The following is a 15,867-nucleotide window of genomic DNA, read 5'->3' as shown; positions in this document are numbered from 1 at the left end:
ATCGCCGCTTTGAGTAATTGTGGAGGGAAAAGCCACCAGAGTGGAGCAGATGGAGGTGGTGTTTCTAGCTTGTTTCTTTTTTTTATTCATAATGAACGACCATGGATGGCGTCTCGCTTCCACTGGGAGACCAAGAGCATTCGGCATTCAGCCCGAGTTCTTTAGTTTTATTAGATGCTGATTACATTTCATTAACTGGTTCCGTGTTCGGGGTCCCTCTGTTGCTCGTGCAATACGCATAAATTATCCAGAGGGATGTGGCTGTTTGGTGCCCTGTGGCGGTTTAGTAAGTGGCTATAATAACCGATAACAGCCAAAAAGTGAAGTGAGGACGTCGTTGGTGCTTTTTCACTAAACATAGCAACAAAGACCAAAAGGAAACAAACACTTCAGTAGAATTTGTGTATTAAAAAGGCTCATTTGCATATTAAAGGCTTCAGAAGGTTTGTGGTCAGTCAGGCCTCCTCTGTTGTCTACAGAGCTTCAGCCTCCACAGGCCTGACCGAGACCCTCCTGGACTTTCTCCTGACCGCTTATTGGGTTTCAGTGGACGACAGAAGCACGACGAGATCAGAATCCACTGTCAGAGAAAGAGAGAGGGAGCGAGAGAGAGAAGAATAGAATGACAGAAAGAGAAAATGAAAGAAGTGATGAAAGTCGAGCGAGAAAGAAAGAGAGATTGAAACAAGGCAGGGAGAGAGTGAGAGTATAGAGAAATAGAGAACGAGAGACAAAGAGAGAGAGGAACGAAGAAGAGAAAGAGAGTGAGAGAAAAGGACAGAACGAGATAGAGAGATGGGAAAAAACAGGGTGAGAGACAGAGAGAAGGTGTGGAGAAAGAAAGAGAAAGGAGGAAAAAGAGTCAAGAAGGGAGGATAAAACAATGAGAGAGAGAAGAGAGAGATGGGGAGAGAAAGAGAAAAAACGAGTAGAGTAGAGAAGGAGAGAGAGAGAAAGCAAGAGAGAGAAAAAATGAAAGAATAGTGAAAAATGAAAGAGAAAAAAAGAGAAAGGACAGATAAAGACAGAAAGGGAGTCAAGAAAGGAGACAGAGGGGGAGAGAAAGAGAGATGGAAAAACGACAGAGAGAGAGAGAGAGAGAGAGAGTGTAAAGAAAGAAAGTGATAAAGGCTGAAAGGAAGCGAGTGAAGAAAGGAGGAGAAAACAGTGAGAGAGAGGAGAGAAAGAGAGAGAAAAGGAGAGAGACATAGAGATGGAGGAAAGAGAGAGGAGAGAAAAAGACAGAGAGAGATAAAAGTAGAGAGAGATAGACAGGAAGAGATGGAAAAAAAGGGTGAGAGGCAAAAAGGAGGAGAGAGTCAAGAACCGAGGTGAAAATAGTGAGAGAGACAAGAGACAGAGAGAGAGAGAGAGAGAGAGAGAGAGAGAGAGAGAGAGAGAGAGAGAATGAAACAGAAAAGGAGAGAGACAGATAGGTGGGGAGAGAGACTAAGAAAGAGATAGAGGAGAGAAAAAGACAGATAGAAAGATAAAAGTAGAGCGAGATGTAAAAAAGAGAGGGCAAGAGACGCAAAGGGAGTGTAGAGAAAGAAAGAGGGAGGAGAAAAAGAGGGACGCTGACAATGATGGACATTTTTATGGGCCGGTGATCAATTACTCTCCAAATTATTATGATATAAATACATAAGAACCCACTGGTGTGTTAGTGTGTGTTGCGCTGGTCTGAGTGGATCAGACTCAGCAGTGCTGCTGGAGTTTTTAAACACCTCAGTGTCGCTGCTGGACTGAGAATAGTCCACCAACCAAAAATACCCAGCCAGCAGCGTCCTGTGGACAGCGTCCTGTGGGCAGTGTCCTGTGGGCAGTGTCCTGTGGGCAGCGTCCTGTGGGCAGCGTCCTGTGGGCAGTGTCCTGTGACCACTGATGAAGGACTAGAGGATGACCGACACAAACTGTGCAGCAGCAGATGAGCTGTCGTCTCTGACTCTACATCTACAAGGTGGACCGACGAGGTAGGAGTGTCTAATAGAGTGGACAGTGAGTGGACACAGTGTTTAAAACCTCCAGCAGCACTGTTGTGTCTGATCCACTCGCACCAGCACAACACACCACCACCACGTCAGTGTTACTGCAGTGCTGAGAATGACCCACCACCCAAACAGTACCTGCTCTGTGAGGGTCCATGGGGGTCCTGACCACTGAAGGACAGGGTAACAGTGTATCAGAGAAACAGATGGACTCCAGTCTGTAACTGTAGAACTACAGAGTGGAACTGAACGGTCAGTGGAGCTGATAAACTGGACAATGAGCGCAGAAACAGGGAGGTGGTCAGAATGTCCTGCCTGTCCGGTGTAAAGCAGGGTGTTGAGAGGTGATACGAGGGGTTATGATTTACAGCTCAGTGGATCTGGATATTAATGCACCGCTGCTAGAAAAGGACCATGTTTCATTTTGCAGTGGTCACATTTGCGTGTAAATCCATAATTAAAGTTCTCATAAGGCCACATTTCCATATTTGAGTTCTAACGCCCTGCCCTCAGTGGCCGGACGGCTGACTGGCGTTAACAGGCCGTATCGTTGGAACTCGAGGCATTTCTGAAAGGCTTTGTTCTGCAGCTCGTTCCGTCAGGGCCGCGGTCCACTGAGCCACTAAATGACCCTTTTCTATCTGAAAGACTGACCTGCAGCATTTCAGCATTTCAAACAGATCCGACGTGAGCTCAACAGAATGAGATAATGTTAGAAAAAAAAACATAAATAGACAAACAAGGAGTCTGACCATCTGCTGACCGCTCAGAGCCGTCATTACACTCCCCTTAACCCCAACAGCGGAGAGAATGGGGTAGGAAACTCGACCTAAATGTAATATAAGGCGAGGAAATACACAAAACACGTTTCTTAATTTATGGCTTCATTTAGGAGTTTGGCCACACCTGCATCACCCGTGTGAAAAAGTAATCACTCCCTGGTTTGAAGGGGAAGTTCCACCAATTTTTCAAAAGGTCTACGTGATTAAACGGTTGAGATGTAAACAGGGTCGTTCAGAGCGGTTTGGTGTAAAACTCTCTGTTCTAGATAAACTGACCGAGTCAGATCTGTTCACAGTGGTGGTGATGGGAACCAGACGTCCCTCTAAAAGCTCCTCACAGTGGTGGTGATAGGAACCAGACGTCCCTCTAAAAGCTCCTCACAGAAAGTTCCTACATGAACTGGTTCTGAATTCACTGCCTGATGACTGAGACGCTGTTTTATGAGAGTTTAGAGAACTTCAACTCCATTCATGGTGGAGGGAGACATGCAGGGCGCTGGGCGGCAAAAGAGTCCCCAAAGAAAACTCATTATTCCAGATTTTCCACTGTTTTCCATCATCAACATTCCATATAAGCTCAGAAGACTTGTGTAGGTTCTCTGGTGGTTCTGGATGGTAAATAAAGTGTCTGTATCTGTGTTGTAGTCATGGCGACGCCTGGTTCCCATCAGCACCACTGTAAAGACGGCTGAGTCTCTGCAATCAACCATTATGCAGACATTTGGAAAGCCTGTGGAATTCCCTCTGAAATGAAGCAATGCTAGTTTGTAAAATCGACCAGTGGAAACGTATTTAAACATTTGAAACATGTTTTGATAAAATAAACCATTCTGTCTCCAGAAATAAGAGCAAGTTGGTGCTTTGCTCTCCTGAAAGACGTTCAGCCGTTCGGCTCCATTCACACCCATTCATTTTGCACTCGCTTCTCTTTGTCGCCCTCTAGCGGCGCTCTGCGGCATTGCCGTGATGTTTGTGTACAGTGGGGTGGATAAGGAGGGGGCGGGGCATCAGGGACCGCCTCATTTTTTCACCCCTCCTTTTACCCCAGCAGGGGCGCGTGGACGCGCAGGCGGTGGCGCGCAGTGTTCTCTCGTGGAGGACGTGAAGGGAGAACCGCGGAGGGGCGAAAACTTTTACGCAGGCGGACTGTCAGAGCGTGAAGTTTCGTTTCGACGCTTATGAGGGACACGAGACATGTAAGATGTTCTACTTGTACTTCTTGTTGTGGGCGAGGCTGAAGTTGGGCTTCTTGTTGGAATTCCCCGTTCCACCTTAAATAGGGCAGCACTTACATTCTGCCGCCTCAGCCGACAGCATGTAAATGCTGCACCATTTAAGGTGGAACGGGGAATTCCGAGAAGAAGCTGGGAGATGAGACGCTTCAGTTCGCACGGACACTGATGCCATCAAGAGCAGCACTCATGCCTCTCGGAGGTGGTCAGGACTGGCATTTCCAGGCGAGATCTGGCCTGTCAATCATTGCTTTGATTTGCACTGACAGATAAAAGGTGTCAATATTTAACCAGCTCTCACGTGCCTGTGATTTTCATTGTGAGCGTGAGAAGTGGAAAAAGGAAACTGTTGCTTATGTTGAAGCTGGAGTTCATTTAAAGTGGAGTTTGCACAAAAAAAAGTGCTGCTTGATTCAAAAACGCAGTTATGGATCCAGAATAAACTGGAAAATGAAATTACGCTGATAACTCATTGTAGAAATTTAAGTGGTCCTCTAACCAGGATCTAACCAGGGGGGTTTCAGTCCAGCCTAAGAGCCAGTGGTCATTTTCATCGTGTTTTAGCTCTGAACACATCTCAGCCAGGTAACCAGGGTTTGTACAGTGCTGCTTACCTGGCTCAGGTGAGGCTCAGGTACCAGGTTTTATCTCCTTCCTTGTCCAGACTGTCTTCAGTCATTGACCAGCCGGGTCAGAACCTGTTTACACATTGGGAATGCATGGGGATGACGGTGGAGGTGCGTGGAGAAAGTTTTATGATGTTTACCCGACAGCACGTACGTTATTATGCGTAATTATGTTGCTGTGAAAAAGTATTCGCGCCCTCCTGATTTCCTCTGTTTTTGCCTGTTTTCCGATTCTTAGTCACAGTGTCATCGTCGTATAAGCACATCAGGGAAAACGCAAAGCACTTAAATTGTCATTTCCTTTAGGTGTGAAAAAGAAATTTCCCCAAAGCCTAATGACGAGTTTATGCCTCCTTAAGCCGCAGCCAAACGCTTCCTATAGCCGGAGATCAGCCTGTTCTTTCCTTTAATTGCTTTAATTGCTTTAATTCAGCCACACTGGAGAGCTTTGGAGCATGAACATCCCATTTAAGGTCCTGCCGCAGCATCTCTATGGGGCTCAAGGTCACTCCGAAGTATTAATTTTGTTTTTGTGAGCTGTTCAAAGGTGGCCGAGTACCCTGTTAGAAATGAAGGTTCTGTGCTGGAACATTTCTCGTTCATCGAGGTACAAACAGTGGAGATGTTCCCTCAGAGCTTCTCCAGTGGGTTTAAGGTCTGATTGTGGAGCTTAAATCAGGTTCTCCAGGTGAAAAGTTGGTATTTGTTCCTTTTCATAACCGAATGTTTTAAATCAGAGCAGTGGAGTAAAAGCCTGGAGGCGAGGCGAGGCGGGGTGTGTGGAGTCAGTCCAGCTTAGAACAGATCATTTCAGTGGATTATGGTTCAGTTATGTTCCCTGTCTAAAGGCACTGAGATGGAGCCTTAAGGGTTGACGAGAGGGGCACCGACCCAGTGACAGAGAGCGTAAGCCGGTTGAGCTTGAGCTTTAGATCACAGACTGAGGACCAGAAGTCACCATGCAGGATTTTCTGGTGGAGGGCAGAAGTCATGGACACATCAGTTATGAAAAGCCATCCAGGTGCTGAAGCAGCAAAGCCTCCCCACACCATCACACTACCACCACCATGTTTCACTGCGGGCATGATTATCTTATTGTGAACGCTGTTTGCTTTGTGCCGAATGTAACGGGACCCCTGTCTTCCAAAGATTTACACTTTTGACTCGTTAGTCTGCAGGACATTATTGCAAGAGGTTTATAGGTCGACAGGGTGTGAGACGAGCTTTTATTTTCCTCTTCACTCTTTTTTCCGCCTTGTGGCTCTCGCACGGACACCGTTTTTCCCGAGTCTTTTTCTATTAGTGGGACCATGAAGCTGACCTCATCTAAAGGTGACCTGCAGTTCCTTGGATGTTCGTCTTAGATGGTGTCCTGGATGATCGCTGTGCTCTTGGAGGCTTTTTTGTGTTTTCTTCATTGGGAGATGATGGCTCTGTGGCTCTCTGGAGTCCCAGAGCCTCAGAAATGACTTAGTAACACTTTCCACGCTGAAACAGCGCAGGAACTTTTTTCCTCTGGAATTTCTTCTGTGCTGCTTGTTGAGATCTTTCAGCCCACTTCACCTCACCGTGCCGTGCTCTAGCTCAGTGATAGTTAGATTCAGCAGGGCTGGCAGTAATCAGGCCTGGGTGCGTTTAGTTTAGTAGATCTCCATTGAGCCATTTCAGCAAAAGCCGTGACATTTCTTCTAAAAACAGCTCGAGCATGGTCACTTACATGTGCTAAAGCAAAGGCATTTGGCTTTAAATATGAACTTTTGAACAGAATAAAATAGAAAACTGATAATCCAACAAAGGGTGAAATTAATATATGACTTTTCCTTGGAGGGGTTCGATTATCACCTACATTTGGTTGATTAAGTAACTAAGGAGGCCAGTTTTTTTTTCCTTTTAACTTTTTTAGGTTTACTACTAAGGTTTTCTTGGTCTTATATTAAACTTTGAAGATGTGGAATAATTAAATGTGATGAATGTTCAAAGATAGAAGAAATTAGGAGGCAAATACTTTTTCACACCACAGTAGATGGATGAATGGATGGATGGATGGATGGATGGATGGATGGATGGATGGATGGATGAATGGATGGATGGATGGATGGACCGTTGTTAAGGTTCGTTTTAAGTACGATTCAGTGAATCCTGTAATCTCAAATGTCATCATGACTCGATTCAGTTTGATTATTTTGGATTATTTTCAGAATCTATTTAAAAACGCACCAAACGCACAAACATACAAGCCATAAAATTACATCATGTTACAAGTTATTACATTACAAAGTACATCATATTACAAGTTATTACATTACAAAGTACATTACATTACAAGTTATTACATTACAAAGTACATCATATTACAAGTTATTACATTACAAAGTACATTACATTACAAGTTATTACATTACAAAGTACATCATGTTACAAGTTATTACATTACAAGTATTTCATTTGGGCCAAAAAGTGAGTTCATACTTATTAAATACTGTAAAAAATCGCTGAAAATCAATGCAGTTGAATTGCAGCTGAATTGTTTCTTCACGCTAAACATCCAAAAACTGCAAATACTCCACGTTTTTTCTTTCTGGTGACTTTTTTTGTGCTTCGGTCTCTTTTCTTGGTTACAGGTCTGAGCTGGAGCTACAGTGAGACGGAGATGCCCAAACGACGCTCACACACAGGAGATGTGGACTGAGAGAGCGTAGAACACACACACACACACACACGCGCTCTGATTGGTGAGTTCGTCTCAGAAAAAGTCCAATGTCCCAATTTTCCGCTGCCGTCGATGTAGTTAATCAGCCAAGAGGCTGGAGCTGTGAGCCTACTACTGCGATCAGACTGAGTCCGCGCTGAGTCTGCGCTGGCCGGGTCTAGTCTGCGGCGTTTGGGTCAGTCGGGGTCCACAGTTGGAGAGAGAGTCGAGTCGTGTGTCGAGTCACGAGTCGTGACTCAGATTTACTGCCTCCGGATTGCGTTTCAGACCAGTCAGAGTTTATCAAACGTGAATTTTTCGACCGACTCTGAGACAAATCTAGTGCAAACTGGTCAACGACTCAATCTGAGCGGATTCCCGCGACAGCCAATGAAAACAGAGAGCGCGAAAGAAGAAAATACAGCACGTGTTTGTGTGAAGCGAAGGAACAGTCGAGTTTATGTAAGTTTAAAACACTAAAACATCTTTAAGTCACTGAGCCACGTAAACGTGTTTACCTGCTGCTTGTTTACTGCTTCAGCGCAAACAGCAGCAGCAGCTCTTGTGGGTTTGGGCGAGTTCACTGAGCTCCGTTCGGTCCAGCAGCGGCTTTAAAGTTGAGTAGCGTTTGATCCCTAATCGTTCAGCGTGGATCCCAATATTTCACACACACGTCTTCTAAGCTGCTTCTCCCTCAGGGCCACGGGGGCACCTGGAGCCCATCCCACCTCTCGCTGGGCAGAAGGCAGGATACACCCAGGACAGGTCGCCAGTCCGTCAAAGGGCAGACAGACATTCACTCACACCCAGGGGCAGTTTAGCATGTCCAGTTGGCCTGACTGCATGTCTCTAGACTGTGGGAGGAAACCCACGCAGACCCCGGTCGCCCGGCCGGGGAATCGAACCCAGGCCCTTCTTGCTGTGAGGCGACAGCGCCACCCACCACACCACCGCCAGACGCCCAGCCTTTATAATCCGTTCAGAGTCGTGTTGTGAACCCAAGGCTTAAGCATTGCTTGCAGTGAGCTATGAAGATGAAGTAAACTTCTCCGTGTAGCTGAACGCAGCAGATTTAGACCGTGGTGTTGTGCTGAATTCCGACTCCCTGCAGAATCCGGCTCCCCTTCGCGTACCGAGTAACTGCAGTAGATCTTATCAGTACATCCGGGTCTCTTGGCATAAGAACTTCGCAGCTGAAATCGGCTTTTTAATTCTAATTCTCAGTTCCACCTTAAATGGTGCAGGCTGGGGTGCCAGAATATAACTGCTGCACCATTTAAGGGGGAACTGAGAATTAGAATAAGAGGCTGGCGAATAAGAACCCACATCAGTTTTTTAGGCTCTGTTATTCTATTTTTGGATCTTTTTGGTCTAAAATAAAATGCTGAAGCTCCAGAGAGAGGTCGGAGTACCAGTCCAGGAGCGAAACAGCACTCCCAGAAAACAGAATAAGGAACTGAAGTTGAATCCCTAGATGGTGCTGATGAAAATGTGGATCAGTTTACTCACTAAAATACTCATATGTTGCTTGGATTTACATTTTCACTGCTTCCAGGCGAGATGGGCTCCAGCCTGACGTGTGCGGGTGGGATTTGGGCGCTGTTGTCGCTGCTGTGCGCCGCCGCGTCCTGCGTGGGCTTCTTCATGCCCTACTGGCTGCTGGGTTCTCAGATGGGGAAGCCTGTGTCGTTTGGAACGTTCCGGCGGTGCTCGTACCCGGTGCGGGACGAGGCGCAGGGGGGAACGGTGATGCTGGAGCAGTGTGGACGATACGCGTCATTCCAGGGAATTCCCAGCCTGGAGTGGAGGATCTGTACGGTGGTGACGGGGACAGGCTGCGGCCTGCTGCTGCTGGTGGCGCTGACCGCTATCATGGGCTGCTGCGTTACTGACCTCATCTCGCGCACCATCGGGCGAGTCGCCGGGGGGATACAGTTTGTAGGAGGTGAGGGGATGGATGGATGGATGGATGGATGGATGAGTGAGAAGTGGGGCTGTAAATCGCTATGATTCAGTTACGGTTCTTTAGGAAACGATTCAGTGTGTTATGAATTCTCAAATTTGACCACGATTTGATTTGTTTCTTATAAAATGATTCAGTCGACCATGAAATGTAAATTTTTAAACATGATTTGTTTTGATTTTTTAAGAAACAATTCACTGAATCATAAAATTAAAAATGTCACCTTAATGTGATTCTTTAGGAAATGATTCAGTGCATCAATAAATTGTAAATTTGGAATAGATCGGACTTGATTACGTTGAATCTCAAATTTCACGATACTTCATTTAGATTTTTTAGGAAATGATTCATTGCATCTTGAAATGTCCATTTGATTCAGTTCTGTAGGAAATGATTCATTGCATCTTGAAATGTCCATTTGATTCAGTTCTGTAGGAAATGATTCATTGCATCACAAAATGTCATATTTGACCAATATTTGATTTGATTCTCTAGAAAATGATTAATTGCATCATGAAGTCTTAAATTTCCCCACGATGCAGTTTGATTCAATAGGAAACTGTGCTGTTCGTCACGAAATTTTAATTTTCACATAATGTTGAATTTTACGATTCATTCAGACACGCGTTTAATGAGCTGTTGCTTGGCTGATGGTCAGAGTGAAGATGCCTGAGGTTTCGCTGTGTGGGGGTCTGTGTTTGTTTTGGTGAAGTGGCTGGGACCCCCGGCTGATTGGAGGTAAAAATGTCACAGGCTGCTGATAACGAGTCCGAACAGTTTGGTGATGCTGAATAATGAGAGAATCACACACACTCTCTGCTTTCTGTCGCTCTGACTCCAAATCCCGAGGAATGAGCTGCTGCAGATGTGTGTGTCTCTACTCCTCTTCCTCTGTTCCTGTAGTTTAGTGTGACCTCTATACTCTACAGGGTCGGCTTCTTTCCTTTATTTCTCCGCTCACTCTCTTCTGTAAACACACCCACACCCTGCTCTGTTTAGTGATACGTTACTCGATACTGTCTCCGTTTCCCACCCTTCCCTCTCTCCTTTTTCTCTTTCTTCCTCTATCTCTCTCTCTCCTTCTTCTCTTTCTTCCTCTCTCTCTCTCTCTCTCTCCTTTTTCTCTTTCTTCCTCTCTCTCTCTCTCTCTCTCTCCTTTTTCTCTTTCTTCCTCTATCTCTCTCCTTTTTCTCTTTCTTCCTCTATCTCTCTCTCCATTTTCTCTTTCTTCCTCTCTCTCTCTCTCTCTCCTTTTTCTCTTTCTTCCTCTATCTCTCTCTCTCTCCTTTTTCTCTTTCTTCCTCTCTATCTCTCTCTCCTTTTTCTCTTTCTTCCTCTATCTCTCTCTCTCCTTTTTCTCTTTCTTCCTCTCTCTCTCTCTCTCTCTCTCTCTTTTTTCTCTTTCTTCCTCTATCTCTCTCTCTCTCTTTTTTCTCTTTCTTCCTCTATCTCTCTCTCTCCTTTTTCTCTTTCTTCCTCTATCTCTCTCTCTCCTTTTTCTCTTTCTTCCTCTCTCTCTCTTTCCTTTTTCTCTTTCTTCCTCTATCTCTCTCTCTCTCTCCTTTTTCTCTTTCTTCCTCTCTCTCTCTCTCTCTCTCTCTCTCTCTCTCTCTCCTTTTTCTCTTTCTTCCTCTATCTCTCTCTCTCCTTCTTCTCTTTCCCACTCTCTTTCTCCCTCTCTCTTTCTCTCCTTTTTCTCTCTCCTTTCTATTTCTCACTCTCTATCTCTCTTTCTCTTTCTCCTTCTCTTTCTCTCTCTCTTTTCTTTCTCTCTCTCCTTTCTATTTCTCTCCCTCTCTATCTCTTTTTTCTCTCCCTCTCTCTTTTTCTTTCTCATTTCTCCTTCTGTCCTTCCACCCCCTCTGTATTTCTCTTTTCTTTTCTCACTCCTGTCTTTTCTTTCTTTTGTTCTGACTTTCTTTCATGCTCTCATTTCTCTCTTTCTCTCTTTTTTCACTCTCTTTTATTCTCCGTCCTTCTTTCCCCTTTTATTTCATTCTCGACCTGTATCTCCTCTCCCTCCTCTCCCTTTTTCTCACCCTCCACTTTTTCTTTCACTCCCCCCTTTCTCTTACTCTGTCTCTGTCTCTCTCTCTCTCTCTTTCTGTCTCTCTCTCTCACTCTGTCTCTCTCTGTCTGTATCTCTCTCTCTCTGTCTCTGTATCTATCTATCTATCTCTCTCTCTCTCACTCTGTCTCTGTCTCTCTCTCTCTCTCTCACTCTGTCTCTCTCTCTCTCTCTCTCTCTTTCTGTCTGTCTCTCTCACTCTGTCTCTCTCTGTCTGTATCTCTCTCTCTGTCTCTGTATCTATCTATCTATCTATCTCTCTCTCTCTCTCTCTCTCTCTCTCTCACACTCTGTCTCTGTCTCTCTCTCTGTCTCTCACTCTGTCTCTATCTCTCTCTCTCTTTCTGTCTCTCTCTCTCACTCTGTCTCTCTCTGTCTGTATCTCTCTCTCTGTATCTATCTCTCTCTCTCTCTCTCTCTCTCTCTCTCTCTCTCTCTCTCACATCAGTCAGATTATATTCCAATCACGTCCAGATCCTCTTTTCCCTGCATACACACGCACGTGTAATCAGCGTGTTCAGGTTCATCACGTATGAAAGTGTGACAGACGAGTGTTCAGCTGTGTTTCTCAGCTGTGCTCTCTGGTTACACAGCCATGCTGCTGTATGTGCAGGATGTTTCTTGGTGTCGTCATCTTGAAATCAGTCTGAACGGCCCTGAAAAAGGCAGTAAATGTGTTCAGTCAGTGTTAATGGTGCTTTCACAGCTGTGCAGGTTACTCACTACCCACACATGGATTTTTAACTTTATGCTGGTAACAGTGTGGAAGGTCCTTTACTGCTTAAGCCTGGAGTCCATTATTTTCTTTCAACCGTCTGAAAGCTCGACTCACCAGATCCACAAAACACATTTCCACTGCGTCAGTCCATTTCAGATGAGCTGGAGTCCAGAGAAGTCGGTGAGACTTCTAGACATTGGTGACATATGACAGGGGCGTCAATAAAAGTTCCATATTAAAAAATCTCACAAATCTGAGTGGCTGAAAGCGTTTATATTATAATACGCCAAAACATCAACAGCAAAATATGACTACATATAGTAAACCATCAAATATTACATGTGAAAACATGACATATTTAGGCTACATTAGCTATAGATAGCTATTAAATCTCTTTAAATGTCCCCAGGATGTAGGTCTGGTACACCTACCTGTGTCTGGTCTCGACACCTGACATCTTTTCTTTCTGAAAGTTCATTCATTCTGTTTTGTGTGTTTATTAGCGTTTATGCTGGTTGAACTGAAGCTGAAACGCAGCTGGTGTGTTTGGTAATATGAAGTTTGCAATTGGGTAGAGAACTGCTGTAATGTATATTGTTGTTGGGAGTCAGCACAAATTATGTTAGAGTGCATTGTAGTGCGGCTGATAGGGAAATGGGCTAGAATTAATAGAAAATCTAAATAATTTCGAGGGCCAGATTGGATTATGGCACTCGGGCCTGCCGGCCTTGAGTCTGTGGGTACAAAATCAATGATTTGATAAGACAAGACATTAAATATCTTGTTATTGTGCTGTTGGTCTTTAAAAACAGGTCAGAGTGGAAGTACAGACCTCTGTTTTCTGGTTGTATTTGTTCTGGTTGATTGGCTGGCAGAAGAAGTGCAATATTATATATGATTGTTGCACAGTACAAGATATGTAATAATACACACACAGTTTGTGTGTGTGTGTGTGTGTGTGTGTGTGTGTGTGTTTGAAGCTGTGAGGTGCAGTCATGTCACGGTTCTATCCTCCAGCCAGCAGCAGTTTCCTTTTCCTCACTGAAGGCTGAAAATCTCTCTGATGTCTGATTTTACGGCGTCTATAAACAGAAGGTCGGCCGCCTGCAGCACTTCAGCAGATAAACCCAACTTTAGCTCCTCCTCTTACTGTACTGAGAGCCGTAGTGAGACAGCAGGAGTCTTTTTTTTCTTCTCTACACCCATTTCCATGGTTACGTTACAGCCATTTCCATAGTTACGCTACAGCCATTTCCATAGTTACGCTACAGCCATTTCCATGGTTACGCTACAGCCATTTCCATGGTTACACTACAGCCATTTCCATGGTTACGCTACAGCCATTTCCATGGTTATCTCCAGCCAATTTCCATGGTTACACTACAGCCATTTCCATGGTTACACTACAGCCATTTCCATGGTTACACTACAGCCATTTCCATGGTTACGCTACAGCCATTTCCATGGTTATCTCCAGCCAATTTCCATGGTTACACTACAGCCATTTCCATGGTTATCTCCAGCCAATTTCCATGGTTACGCTGCAACCATTTCCTTGGTTACACTACAGCCATTTCCATAGTTACACTACAGCCATTTCCATGGTGACACTACAGCCATTTCCATGGTTATCTCCAGCCAAATTCCATGGTTACGCTGCAACCATTTCCTTGGTTACACTACAGCCATTTCCATAGTTACACTACAGCCATTTCCATGGTGACACTACAGCCATTTCCATGGTTACATCTCCAGCCAACACACTACACCACTTTCCAAAGTAAAGCTAGTAAACTCTGAGGGGATGATTGATTCTATCAGCACCAACTTCAGTAATGTTACAGTTTTGTAGCTGCTTATTACCAGATAACTTTAGCAGGTATTAACCTATTAAATTCTCCAGTTTATTAAATCTCAAGGCTTATTATTCACTAATTGCATGCAAAACAACGCAGCCTGACTCAGTTCTTTCTGAATTATAGGAGTGAGGACTGGAACTGGACTAGTTAAAGGGTAAACGTTAGCATTAGCAAGTACTACAGCTTGATGTTTGCTGGCCCAAATTCTAGGCTAGTAGCCACAGTTAGTCGTAAGAGTTACTGCTGTACTGTGTGTGTGAAATTCTGTCAACAGTAATTTGAGACTGCATAGCATGTCAGTATTCAATACTGTGGATGGGCTCCGACTATATAGAGTCTCCCCGACTCATGACACCAAAACTAGACCTTTGGAGTGAGGCGAAGGGTCCAGTGAAGGGGCAGTGAGCTTTCCCAGGCTGTAGGGTTTTCCCAGCAATGTGTGAGCTCTGGAACATGAGCAAATGACATTGGTGCTGAGGACTGTGGGATACAGCCTGGTGCTGCTGTGTGCTATGGCCACTGGTTTAACGCATGGTGTAGAAGTAGCACTCAGGAATGCTGTTAATTGCAGATAGCAAGCAGGAGCCAGACGTCTGAGGAGATTAACACCTTTAAAAGCTCCCTCACAGATGGATATGAACACATCGTTCTTTAGGCCTAAAACAGTGTTTTAAAATCCAGTCAAGGCGGAGGGATACATGTAAGATGTTATGAGGCAAAATAGCCCAAAGAAAACTCTTATTATTCCAGATTTTCCACTATTTTCCATCATCAACATTCCATAAGCTCAGAAGACTCGTGTAGGTTCTCTGGTGGTTCTGGATGGTAAATAAAGTGTCTATATCTGTGTTGTAGTCATGGCGATGCCTGGTTCCCATCACCACCACTGTTTCACACCGTTTCACACCAAACCGCTCTGAGTGAGTTTTCAGGTGATCTCAGAATGAAGTGAAGCAGAGATGAAGTCATACAGTGATCTTGTTGTAATTCCTGTATTGTTTTAAAATTGCTATAAATTAAAAATACAGTGCTGCTAAATCAATAATGTGACATGATTAAATACTAACCTGCATTATTTTAACCAAAAGAATTTTTCTCAGATTACATGAATATGTTGATTCATTTAAGCGCCCATAGAAACTGCACTGCACCTGTGATTGGGCAACATTCTCACAGCACAGTGTGGACAATGATGTGATTGGTTAGAGGCTCATTTGCATATTGTAGCCTTCTGGGATATCAGTGTTTCAAAGGCCGAAATCACCTTTAACAAACATATCACACAGCCTTACTGTGTGTGTGTGTGTGTGTGTGTGTGTGTGTGTGACAGGAGTATCCCCTGTGTCTCCTTCAGGAATGCAAAAAGAATTATTCACACAGTGAGGGGGTGTGAGAGAGAGAGAGGAAGGAGAGAGTGAGAGAAAGAGGGAAGTAGATAAAGAGACAGAAAAGGGGAGAAAGATAAAGAGAGAGGGGGCAGGAAAGGAGAAGGGAGAGAGAGAGAAAGGAGAGAGAGAGAGAGAGAGAGAGAGAGAGAAAGAGAGAGAGAGAGAGAGAGAGAGAGGAGAGAGAGTGAGAGAGAGAGAGAGAGAGAGAGAGGAAGGAGAGAGTGAGAGAGAGAGAGAAAGAGAGAGAGAGAGAGAGAAAGAGAGAGAGAGAGGAGAGAGAGAGAGAGAGAGAGAGGAAGGAGAGAGTGAGAGAGAGAGAGAGAGAGGGAGAGAGAGAGGAAGGAGAGAGTGAGAGAGAGAGAGAGAGAGAGAGAGAGATAAGGGCTAGGAAAGAGAAGTAGAGGTGGTAAAGACAGAGGGAGAAAGAGGAGGGGGAGACAGAAAGTGGAAGGTAGGAGAGAGTGTGAAAGGGAGAGAGAGGTAAAGAGGGAGAAAGAGTGGAGAAGTAAACAGGATGGGAAGGAAGGAGAGAAAAATGAAAGATTAAAAGAAAA

At 44.7% G+C, this 15,867-nt stretch overlaps 1 protein-coding gene across 1 annotated transcript in view; it reads left to right on the top strand.

Moving 5' to 3' along the window:
* Positions 1–3,820: 3,820 nt before the first annotated feature.
* Positions 3,821–15,867, top strand: part of lhfpl6 (LHFPL tetraspan subfamily member 6) — a 50,537-nt gene continuing 38,490 nt past the window's right edge. Inside the window, exons 1-3 of the mRNA XM_017721989.2 lie at positions 3,821–3,966; positions 7,250–7,360; positions 8,873–9,262. Of these exons, the coding sequence (XP_017577478.1) occupies positions 8,878–9,262 (385 nt within the window). The 5' untranslated portion in view covers positions 3,821–3,966; positions 7,250–7,360; positions 8,873–8,877. The remainder of the gene's footprint in view (positions 3,967–7,249; positions 7,361–8,872; positions 9,263–15,867) is intronic.

This window comes from Pygocentrus nattereri, chromosome 18, assembly GCF_015220715.1.
Source record: "Pygocentrus nattereri isolate fPygNat1 chromosome 18, fPygNat1.pri, whole genome shotgun sequence".
Lineage (NCBI taxonomy): Eukaryota > Metazoa > Chordata > Actinopteri > Characiformes > Serrasalmidae > Pygocentrus > Pygocentrus nattereri.
Note: the sequence above shows the minus strand (reverse complement) of the source record. Positions and strands in the feature narration are given on the sequence as shown.